The sequence below is a fragment of the Anguilla rostrata genome, chromosome 14, assembly GCF_018555375.3.
Source record: "Anguilla rostrata isolate EN2019 chromosome 14, ASM1855537v3, whole genome shotgun sequence".
Classification (NCBI taxonomy): Eukaryota; Metazoa; Chordata; class Actinopteri; order Anguilliformes; family Anguillidae; genus Anguilla; species Anguilla rostrata.
Genome location: NC_057946.1, coordinates 22555448 through 22567942, shown reverse-complemented (window position 1 = coordinate 22567942; position 12495 = coordinate 22555448). Strand labels below are relative to the sequence as shown.

The 12495-nt window shown below is 41.9% G+C and overlaps 1 protein-coding gene across 7 annotated transcripts; it reads right to left on the bottom strand.

The window, feature by feature from the left end:
* Nucleotides 1-6109: 6109 nt before the first annotated feature.
* On the bottom strand, nucleotides 6110-12278 carry fktn (fukutin). Of its 7 annotated transcripts, none has more exons than XM_064308613.1 (10): nucleotides 12180-12278; nucleotides 11194-11387; nucleotides 10900-10953; nucleotides 10495-10695; nucleotides 9744-10021; nucleotides 9462-9594; nucleotides 9133-9262; nucleotides 8654-8787; nucleotides 8069-8193; nucleotides 6110-7461 (listed from the first exon to the last, which is right to left on the bottom strand). In XM_064308613.1, exons 2-10 carry the CDS (start codon nucleotides 11293-11295, stop codon nucleotides 7248-7250), a joined length of 1371 nt encoding a protein of 456 aa, XP_064164683.1. In that variant the 5' UTR covers nucleotides 11296-11387; nucleotides 12180-12278; the 3' UTR covers nucleotides 6110-7247. The 7 variants fall into 7 exon arrangements, with proteins under 7 accessions (XP_064164683.1, XP_064164682.1, XP_064164689.1 ...); XM_064308612.1 differs by having other exon boundaries at nucleotides 12132-12272; XM_064308619.1 differs by having other exon boundaries at nucleotides 10495-10692; nucleotides 12132-12272.
* Between the last annotated feature and the right edge of the window lie 217 nt (nucleotides 12279-12495).

Here is a 12495-nt window from a genome sequence, read left to right as displayed (position 1 = left end):
GAGCACAATGAATAACCTTGTGGGACCGCAACATTTATCTGTGAAGTTACCTGTGAAACAACAAGAAGAAACGGGCAGAAAAAAATCTGCGGGGAACGTGTAATTTATTTCTTTATGAATAAAAGTTATTGGTGATGATTGATAATAATATATAAAGACCCAGAAGCACGCAGTCTGAACCAAATATTTGCTTGAAGTTACAATCTCGAAGATCTCCGTTTCGTTCTCTTTGGCGGTACCAATGGCGAAAAGCAGTAATTGCAGGTGTGTTTTTGGACCTCACTTCCCAGATATCCAACCGGATCCAACCAGTGTCGCCTGTGTGACGTCAGTCAGTTGGAACCTGGGCCACGCCAACTATAACACTTAAGCCGGGCACCCACCGCACGCGTATCGGCCGCGAGCGCACTACGCGCGTATTACGCGCGTAACTGAAGCGTAGTTGAAGTACTGTTATTACAACGGCAGCGGGCGACGTCGTCTCCACCAGATGCGAACGCGTCGCGTACCGGCTGCGAAGCTCGCGCGACACAAGCGACCTGAAGCGTAGTTTTTCGCTTCTGTTCTATTTTTTCGGCTTGTCGCGCGTCACGTTGGCCTGTTTATACACAGAAATATGCTCTAAAATGCTAGGTATACATGCTCTGATTTATATTTCATTCTTATATTACTGGGGGTGTGTCCCTAGTTACCTCCCAGATATTTTTTAAGCAGCTAAAAAAAAATACAAGCCTTTTCGTTTTGTAAAAATAAATAAATAACTGGAACCTGGGGAAAGGCAAACTTAGTTTCGCTGTCTTATTTTGCGGAGGGGGTGGGGTAAATTTGAAAATACACCACAGAAAGACGTAGCCTATCGCACTTGTACTTCAAAGCTTCCGGTGTTCATGGCGTTGTGGTGTTCATATCCCTTCAAGATTAAACTGTTACTGTCTTTTTCATGATTAGCTGATTTTACTAAATCTGATCATATAAATGTTTTGACGTGAATGACAAGACAACACAGGAATTCCCAATGGTTAATTACGGATTATTTATTATTATTATGATCATTACATATTCTTCGTGAAATTGGCACGCTTGTTGACCAAGCAAATAAATTAATACAGTTTGAGATTGATTGTTATGCAGGCTACGTTGCGATTTAAGTTTATGGTAATTCTTGAAAGCGTTTGCTTTCTCACGTATTTACGAGGTAACGAAATATTACCAAATTAACAGAATGAAAAAGGTCTCTCACCAAGTATTCACTTAACCCATAATCAAAAGTCCTGAACAAACGTGAAATACACGATGTAAGCCCACTGCAGACTGCGAGAGCTACTGGGAATATATAGCTTTTACGCAAGCCTTTGCGCGACACAAACGGAACCAGTGGAGACACCTGACGCCGGGCACCCACCGCACGCGTCGCGTAAGCGTCGCGTAAACAGCAGGGCGAAGCAGCACGACGCGACGCGTAGGGTGTCTCCACTGGTTCCGTTTGTGTCGCGCAAAGGCTTGCGTAAAAGCTATATATTCCCAGTAGCTCTCGCAGTCTGCAGTGGGCTTACATCGTGTATTTCACGTTTGTTCAGGACTTTTGATTATGGGTTAAGTGAATACTTGGTGAGAGACCTTTTTCATTCTGTTAATTTGGTAATATTTCGTTACCTCGTAAATACGTGAGAAAGCAAACGCTTTCAAGAATTACCATAAACTTAAATCGCAACGTAGCCTGCATAACAATCAATCTCAAACTGTATTAATTTATTTGCTTGGTCAACAAGCGTGCCAATTTCACGAAGAATATGTAATGATCATAATAATAAATAATCCGTAATTAACCATTGGGAATTCCTGTGTTGTCTTGTCATTCACGTCAAAACATTTATATGATCAGATTTAGTAAAATCAGCTAATCATGAAAAAGACAGTAACAGTTTAATCTTGAAGGGATATGAACACCACAACGCCATGAACACCGGAAGCTTTGAAGTACAAGTGCGATAGGCTACGTCTTTCTGTGGTGTATTTTCAAATTTACCCCACCCCCTCCGCAAAATAAGACAGCGAAACTAAGTTTGCCTTTCCCCCAGGTTCCAGTTATTTATTTATTTTTACAAAACGAAAAGGCTTGTATTTTTTTTTTAGCTGCTTAAAAAATATCTGGGAGGTAACTAGGGACACACCCCCAGTAATATAAGAATGAAATATAAATCAGAGCATGTATACCTAGCATTTTAGAGCATATTTCTGTGTATAAACAGGCCAACGTGACGCGCGACAAGCCGAAAAAATAGAACAGAAGCGAAAAACTACGCTTCAGGTCGCTTGTGTCGCGCGAGCTTCGCAGCCGGTACGCGACGCGTTCGCATCTGGTGGAGACGACGTCGCCCGCTGCCGTTGTAATAACAGTACTTCAACTACGCTTCAGTTACGCGCGTAATACGCGCGTAGTGCGCTCGCGGCCGATACGCGTGCGGTGGGTGCCCGGCTCTACGCGTCGCGTCGTGCTGCTTCGCCCTGCTGTTACGCGACGCTTACGCGACGCGTGCGGTGGGTGCCCGGCGTAAGGCTACTATTTAATGAAAAATGGTTGTTATAAAAGTAACGTTATGTACATACTTATTCATTGTCTACCAAGCCGAGCCAGGTTAAAATGCTGTAGCAGACCTGGGGTAGAATTAGTGATGATCAATTTCCACAGACGTTCTTTTTCCACCTTTTGCCGGGTATGAACATCTTTACACTACAGAGAAGAATCCGCGGAATTCGCTGTGGCTCGTGCACTTATGTATCTCGTGCACAATAAACACTGTCGTTCTCGTGAATGATTGTTGTGTGATATTTTTGAAACCCCGCCTTGCAAAATGTTATCCCTGGTGTTTCTGGTTTTGCTAGCTAAACTGTTCGAGAATATTACATTACATTACATTCATTTGGCAGACGCTTTCATCCAAAGCGACGTACAAGAAGTGCATTTTCATGATCGTAGACAACTGCTGAACACGGGTTCAGTAAGGTACAATTACTTATTTTGTACAGCTATTTCTAGCTGAGAACAATGAACACTATCCTGGTCTAACATCTGCAAAGCCAAACTAGGCAGAAGATTAAGCTAGAGTATTAGGACAAATACAATTTACCAAGAAGTGCAGGGATGGGGCAACATGTAACAAGTGACAAGGAAAAAAGGGGAGTTCGTTCCACCACTGGGGAGCTAGGGTGGAGAAGCTCTGTGATCCCTTTGGGCGGGTGGGAGGGGTTACAAGACGCCCTGCTGCTGCAGAGCGGAGTGGTCGAGCAGGCACATAGAATTGAGTCATGTCCTGCAAGTAGATGGGGGCTGTCCTGTTGGCGGCAGTGTAGGCAAGGGTCAGGGCTTTGAATCGGATCCTGGCAGCGACCGGTAGCCAGTGAAGTGATCGCAGCAGAGGAGTGACGTGGGAGAATTTGGGGAGGTTGTAGAATAAAGCTGAACTGGGTGTTAAATTAGCAATCAGAACAAGAATAAAACAAAAACAAAGGAGATTTCATCGAAAAAAGGGCATCAAGGCTGAATGCGTAATAAAATAATAACAACGCGAATCCATACTGTCGTATTTTTTATTTAGTTTTCTCCGGCTTGACATCGTTACACTGAAATCAGACCTGGCTCTGCTCCACCTATACCCCGGGTTAATGCTCTCTGTAAAGACGGCTTTATTCCGATCATTATAATATACTGATGAACTGATGATGTAAATAACGGTAACGTTAAGGCCAGTTCAGATCAATGATTCGCAACGAGACGAAACGGTTTTAGAATGTTGCAGAGAAAATTGCAGCGGTGTGAACTGGTTATCTGCAGAGCGCCTGAAGCCTTTGCCTGGGGTTTCAAAAGACCCAGCTTGTCAAATCGCCAAGTGCAGTTAGAACGTTTACAATCAGACGTCTTGGAATTTTGCAAGTTGCATCCGTCTCGTTGTGAATCATTGATCTGCACTGACCTTTAGTTACCTACATTGCAACGTTGCAACAAGGTAGCATTGCATTCGAGATAAGTTTTGCGAGGTCGGTACCAGTCGGTAGCGTTTATTCTGATTGTTAGCTGACATTAGATTGTGTTAATTACATTAGCTAGCTAGCTAGCTAACGCAACGTTACCTGATATGAGAGATGGCTACTGTGCGCAACTTTGTCTAAACTAATGTTGCCTTTCTTGACATGGTCCGGTAGCTGGCGTTAGCTGTGCAAATAGCTAGGCTATTTTTCACAACTCCGCACATTTCATATTACCATTTCTTTTGGCAAATCAATTAGGGCATCTACTTTGTTCACATCAGATGTAATTTTAAAACAATTGATTAGAGCTTTAGAACAAATTTATTTCAGCTTTATTTCACTATTAGAATTCCAGTGGGTCAAAAGTTTACATACACCAAGTTGACTGTCTCTTTAAACAGTCTGGAAGATTCCAGAAATTGATGTAATGACTTTTTAGAAGCTTCTGATTGGCCAATTTTCATAATTAGGAGTTAATCGGCACCTGCGGCTGTATTTAAGGGCCTACCTTTAGAGCCACTGCCTGTTTGCCCTTGATACCATGGGTAAATCCAAGCAACGCTGCCAAGACCTCAGAAAAAATATTGTGGACCTCCACTAGTCCAGGTCCTCCTTAGAAGCAATTTACAAACAACTGAAAGCACCACAAGCATCTATTAAAACAATTGTGTACAAATATAAAAATCTTTGGACCACACAGACACCGCATCGTTCAGGAAGGAGGCACAAATTAACTCCCTGGGCTGATTGACTTTTGTCCAAAAGGTTCAACTGAAACCTGAGACAACAACAAAGGAACTGGTGAAGGAGATGGAGGCATCAGGTATGAAAGTATCTACATCCACCATTAAGAGAATCGTACATCACCATGGCTTGAAATGCTGTCGTGCAAGGAAGAAGCCCCTACTCCAAGATACTCCGGCATAAAAAAGCCAGATTGAAGTTTGCAGGTGATCACCAGGACGAAGACCTAGCCTTTTGGAGGAATGTTCTCTGGTCAGATAAAACAAAAATTGAACTTTTTGGCCATAATAGTCAGCGCTATGTATGTAGGAAAAAGGGTGAGGCTTTTAATTTGAAGAACACTATCCCAACTGTAAAGCATGGGGGTGGCAGCATCATGATCTGGAGGTGTTTTGCTGGAAAAGGGACTGGTGCACTTCCGAAAATAGATGGCATCATGAGGAAGGAGGATTTTCTAGAAATACTGAATACTGATACACCTCAAGACATCAGCTAGAAAGTTAAAACTTGGTCACAACTGGGTCTTCCAGCAGGACAATGGTCCTAAGCATACTTCCAAAGTTGTAACAAAATGGCTTAGAAATAACAAAATGAAAGTATTAGAGTGGCCATCACAAAACCCTAACCTGAATCCCATAGAAAATGTGTGGACTTAACTGAAAAAGCATGTCTGAGCATGGAGGCCCACAAACCAGTTACACCAGTTCTGTCAGGAGGAATGGGCAAAAATTCTGGCAAAGTATTGTGAGAAGCTTGTGGAAAGCTAGCCCAAGTGTTTTATTCAAGTTAAGCGATTAAAAGGCAATGCCACCAAATACTAACAAAGTGTATGTAAACTTTCGACCCACTGAAAATCTGATATAGTACATAAAAGCTGCAATAAATAGCTCTTTGAAATGACCTCTTATGGAAATAAAGTAGATACATTTCCTATGTTATGTCAATTAGGGTATGGAAACATGAAATGTGTGTAGTAAAACATTGAGTTTGAATGTCTTTAGCCTAGGTGTACAAAACATCATCCCCCCCTCCCATGAGGGATTGTATTGCCATGTAACAAGTAAATCTGTCCAAACAGGTTTAGCAATGAGTGGGCAGTGTTCCTTGTATGGAGGTACATAGTGGGAGAGCCAAGATAACAGTTCAGAATGCTTCCTGCAGAGACTCCTGCGGTGGATATTTTTTCAAATCCACCTTTTCAGGAGAGGTCTAGTAATTGTATGCCTCGGACTTACTTGGGTTTCTCAAGAGACCTAGTTTTTTTTTAAATAGAGCACAAACAGACATAATTACTGTGGAAACAGAAAGCTGAACATCTGAAACTGGTTGACCAAAGGGATTAATGCCTACACACACAATACTTATTCTTTATTACAATGAAAAACATTTTGTTTAAAGACTGGAAACACACAAATCTGCCTAAATACAGAATTTCAAAACTTCTCGACAGTAAGTTGCAAGTAGGCGAATTTTGGAAAACTATCCCCTTTGTGAATACTAAACATACAGTACAGAATGGCACTTATCAAGGCAGACTCTCAATGAACATTTTCCATAGTAAATATAGAAAGAATCAAGAGACAAGATCAAAACAATCTCAATATTTTCCCCATGATGTAGAAGTTAGCCAAAAGCTTGCTGCATTCAAAGAACGGTGCTATGCACAGAACAAGAAATAAGCTCTAATGTGTTATCGCTGACATTTACTACATTTTTCAGCCATGTCACTCTGTATATATTTACCTATTGCACTAATTTATCAGAACATTTCAAAAATTAGACACCAGATATTTGTTTTGGAAAGAACTTCAATTTCAAATTTCAATTCTTTCAAAACTAGTGGATTGAGCAGTAGTGGATTCCTAATTTAAATCATCTTCCATTTCATTATAATGCAGGCATGTCACATACACCCACTCCCAAACACACTCACTCCCTCTCTCAATGTTTAAGAGCTAAGAGGGAACACTATAAACATCTCATAAAATTTATTTTAAAAATGTTACTTTTCACTGGCTCCGTACTGCCAAGAACAACTCCACAAATAAAGCAGTCACAGTTCCAGTACAAGTACATCGCATCAGCATTCAAACACAAGTGTCGGGCAAAAAAAAGGCATTATGTTTCTCTTTATCATTGCACGTGTATCCACATAAATTACAGATCATTCAGCAGTACTTTCCATACTTATGATTCACAGATTGACAATGGAGTTTCATTGACAGAAAGTCTCCAGTAGGGTTGACATTTTTGCAAGAGCCACAAGAGAGACAGAGCACAAATTTTCAGCTGATTGGTCAGGACAGGGCCTACTCTTAGCACAGATTTGGAGACAGGCTGACCATGCCATGGACACGGTGAAATCTGAGTTGTGGAAGCCAAACCCTGGATCTGGCGTTGGGGACATAGTGCCCCAGGAATGCCACTCAGCTGAGTCTCCTTCACATTGCATCCGGTGTACTGTACTCCCCTGCACATCAATAAACCTGTATGACCTCATCCCACTCCCTGACGGGCCACACCCCGTTCTCCTTCACGTTAGAGGGCGACGTCTTCCAGTCCCAGGTTTTCACTGGGATGTTCCAGTTCTGACCGTAATTTGCCTCCACGTAGTCCAATGTCTCACAAGGGACTCGCACTTTAAGATCCAGCAGCTCTGTCCAGCACAGGGCGAACCTTGGGAACACATATCTGCCATAAAGGAAGGGTTGGGGTCAGTTATAAGGTCCTGCACCCTCGTTATGAGAACTAGTCTGAAATGATGATCAGAACATAGCTAGGATGTGACTGTATTTGTATATAAACTGTGATTGGGTCAATCTGAGTGGTTATGGTGTGAAAATTAGGATAATAGGCAGGAAAAGTGAGATAAAAGGAAGAGTTATTATAACACTAACAATTGGAATGTCAAGAGCAATATGATGCTTGTGAATCAAGAAACCACCATAGACCTTTCAAATGAAAAGAATGAGGAATCACTGTTCTTATTAGTGCTCATTAAGTCATAAGATGAAGACACTTATTATCTGCAAATGTATAAACAGGAAAACAACACCTTTCCTTTGATGCAAAGTATGTCATTTATAAACACAAAAGCATCTGTGCACTTCTGATTGGCTAACCACTAAAATGATAAACTGCTGATAGGCTGTGTTTAAAAAAACAAACAAAAAAAGGCAAGCACTCAATATGTGTAGATCTCTGTTGTGCAAAAAGTCTAAAGGTGATCTAAACAAAACAGCAACACGAATAAGAAAGTATGACTGCGTATGCAGGGGCACCAAAATGGTCAACATACTTGAACTTCTTGCCACTCTTGGCCTGTGTGCCACCATTCCACACAACGTCGTCCTCTTCGTAGAAGAAGAATATGTCCAATTTCACATCCAAACCCTGAAAAGAGAGCTCAAGACTGTCCTCTACCTGTAGTCAATCAGACAGGACCCCCAGATTAGTACTGCCAGGACAACAAAACACAGGAAAATCACGGACATATACTGAACATAAGGTCAGCACTACAAAAAGAAGACAGAATGCATTTTCCTGAAGCTTTGCATCCATTTCAGGCAAGTCATTACAAATGCTACTTGCTTTTTAATGCTAGTCTACATCAGAAGACATGTGAAACTATCTTCCTTATTATTTTGACTATTGATGGTTATACAAATGGCAAACTTACAGGTTTGTGGGGCACACCATGTATATGCAGCATTGAGAGTGGAACTTTTTTGGTTACTGTGGACAAGGTTACAGTAAGGACCACAAAATGTCCTTAAATGTTTAAGTCCACCATTTAAATCTAAAAACACATAATAATAACAACATGACATGTAAAAAGGCAGAAAACGTATTTCACATGACTGTTTTTGAAGTCTGGACATACTTTTCCAAATTTGTGCTTGAGGGGTAGGCCAGACTTCTGAAAAGCCTGGATAATGTCAGGTTGATAGTCTTTAATCCGGATGCCCAGGTCAACATCTTTGCTGTAGGGAATGACATTACACTGCCTAAACCAGCCTGGGGAGCAAGAGGGAGCAATAAGTTAAGACAAGATATCAACAAACCCAAACACTTCCGCCATATATTGCCCTCAGATGAAATCATCTGAATGCACTGCAATATGAAACACGAGTGTATGACACCTAGGACACACATTCGACACCTTGTCATATCTTTAATGATGTCCGCTCACTAAACGAGGTACACCGGAAAGAACATCAAATCCCCTCCTTCCCGCATGGGAGTTTCACATATGGATTGAGAGTCGGCTGTCCCACAGACTGCGTCACAAATCACGCTGCTGATGGAGCTTTTTGACAGAATCCTCATACAACTCAATGCCTGAAAGAAAAACCATCTCACCGAGGCAGGTGCCACTGCTCAGCCAGAACGGCACTCCCAGGTCACTGAGCGTTCGGGCAGCCAGATGCAGCAGACTCTTCGCCTTCATCCTGAAGTCCATGGCCTCCGGGGACGTATCATCAGGGTACACCTGCCGGTGAGGGGTGGGTGGGAAGATAAGCCAGCGACATGAAATGTGGCATTAGGCATAGACAGACTCTGAGAATTATCCAGAAACTAAGCTTGGTTACAGAGTGCAAGTAGATAGTGGTTTAAAACCAGAAAGCTTTATATTAATCTTAGTTCCATGGATATGAGGTATTAAAATGTAAATAAGTGAGCATAGAGACCTGATAGAAGGCACGTGCATCCTTGTATCTGCACTCCAGAAAGCGGGCCTGGGCGCGCTCATTAAGGAAGCGTGAGATGTTCTTTGGGATCCGCACGTCCAGCCCATCCACCAAGGACGGAACTAGCTCTGGTCTGGCAACAGACAAAAAACACAGTTGTACAGGCTCACTGTTAATCTACTCTAATTGTTGTTTCTCCCCCTCCCCCAGTCCTTCATAATCTAGAAGTAAGATTCAATTAGAGGAACTGCACTCTTAAACAGAGGCCCACTGTCTGATCACCTGTCATAGGCCCCAGCCTGACGGCCAAAGTCCAGCTTCCGAAAGGACACAAACTTCCTGTCCATGTTGGGCTTCAATCGCAGCGGGCCATGCCACAGGTAATTCCCGCTGCGCTCGTAGAAAACCACCAGGTGGACCGCGTGGCCGTTGCGGCGGAAGAGGAAGTGGAGTGGGATCTCCGTGCCAGAAAGGTCATCCAGGCCCACCAGGCGGGGGTCCTTCCCCCGCACCTCCAGGAACTCCAGACCACGCTCTGCAGCTGCCTGGGCCAGGCTTGCCTGTACATTCACACACGTGGGCACCACAGAAAGGCTGTTCACCGGGACTCAATAACATTAAATAACAATAAGCAGCGTGCAGCTGCGGTCACTATAGCTTTATGGGTTTCCCTCACAGCAAGAGTTTCATGTGTGACATGAAAAATGTAATCATCGCATTATGTGACCAAAAACGCCAAATAAGAAACCCTAAATTACAATATGTACTTTGAATGACTAAGAAACCTTTCTATCTTAATAAAAAGGGAATTCTGTTACTGTGATACGTCCAATATTAAAATCTAAACATGGATTACTGAATACATTTTCAATGGAGATGCAGACCACTGTCATATTCGCAGATTTACACTGTTAGGGATACTAGGTTTAAATTCAAAATAAATACAAATTTATCAAAGGGTTTAAAAAAAATAATAAATTAATTTAAAAAACTAGTGTGATTTGTGAAGAAATATAGAAGCCCGGCTCCTTACATCATATTTCCAGAGCTTGGCAAGCAAAGCAAAGGTAGTGAAGTCCCTGTGGGTGCAGAAGGAGCTGCAAGGAGGACCTTCAGCTTGGCCGTCCCTTGGTTGAGGGGATTCCTGAAGTAGCAGACTCAGGGTAGCCGTGTCAATCAGGAACACAGGCAGATTATATCTGGCCACCAGTCCCAGAAACTTCTTTACCACCTGCTGCATGGAATCCCCAGAAAGGGACACCACCACACACAAAAATATGAATAAATAAACTCACTTTATAAGGGAATGAAAGCATTCACAGATAGTGTAGCTCAGGGATGTCTTTTCATTTCAGGCTTCTAAAGACTCAGGATTATGCTTATTTTTTAAATTTTTTTATTTTAAACAGGGCATCTTTGATAGTTATTTTCTACTTACCCACTGTGCATCACCACCCATCTGAACAGCTTTACCACTGGATCGAGTTCCATGCTAAAGTGTCAGGGGAAAAAATCAAACTATTATGGTACAACAGTGCAATCTTTATTGAATGAGTGACAGTACATAAACAGGCTGGATTAGCAATATTATTCTAACTAGGCACTGTGGCTCTGAGTCAGTATTAATCTAACTGGGCCCTTGACAGCACGGCATTTGAGAAATTATACTGATAAACACACCAGCATCCATCACCATTCATACCTTAGTGAAACCCTCATGAAGATAGCTCACCTTTGACACATACTGTCTGTAGTAATACAACTGAAACAGGAGAAACACAGAGCTAGTTGCAATAAGAAGGGCCAAGACCACAGACTTGTTGATTCTAGGCATTGGTTCTCCTCGATTTGTCACGGATGGCCAGTTGGTGGGACGCAGCGAGTATTACCATGTTCACGTGAAGACCTTTGTGACAGGTGTCCTAACTGGAAACAGGCAACAAAGTCTTAACGTTAGTAACGCATTTCATATTTGGCAGATAATTTATAGTCCTGAAGTATGAAGAATAAGTTATTACATTTACATTCAATTCAATTCGATTGAATGTACAAACCATTTGATGAGGTGTGTGCACAAAGGTAACCAGCAAACATTTAGAAACAAAACAAGCATGCATGTGTTAAGCACGTATCCCACCTCTAGTGCAACGGTACCATCTACAGGGTAAGGCACAGGTAATCAACATATTCAATGTTACCTTAATCGTCTCCAACATAAATATTAACGTTACAACCAGCAACACACTCGCGTAGTTTTGTGTGAATTGTTTAAACAGATAACATTAACTATTACTGTTAGTATTACTAGTGTTAGTAGCGGTAGCTACCTATTTAGCTAGTAAGTGATCTGACGCTTACAGATTTAACTAGCAAGCTAACTAACATACGATTGCTCAGTGGATCTCGTTGGATATCAATAATAGCATAACCAAACACTGAAGAAAAATGAATCGACTGGCGAAGTGCAAACGAATACAAATAAGAATGCCTAGTGAAACACGCATCGCTAGAGATAACGTTTTCAAATAACGTTCCAGCCATTGAGTTAGCGAGCTAGCTACCAAGGCTGAACCGGATTAAATTCAGATTCAGGATCTGTAGCTAAACATTAAACAGCAAATTTTGCGTGCCAACTAGCGTCGTGTCAATCAGATGAGGGTGGGAACAAACCTGGAAAAAATGCTGTTATGGCCAAAGATATTACATAGATGTAATTACCACAAATTCTTGACATCTTGAAGGAGCTGCGCAAAACTACGGGTACCAACTGGAGACAACCATCGCAAAACGGGCAACCGGGCAGCCAATGGGCTCGGGATTTCTTCATCACAAATGCGAAGCGAATTTAAGTTTTTATTTCAGTCACCGATGAAATAAATCGCTCAGTGAAAATAATATTTTTCATATGAAGAACAATAGCCTTATACTTCGACCCCTGTATACTATATACATACTGTATACACCAATGTGTTTGACGGATGTAATGAAAAAGAATCTCACAAAATAGTTTTATGTAAAAATACTCAATAAAACG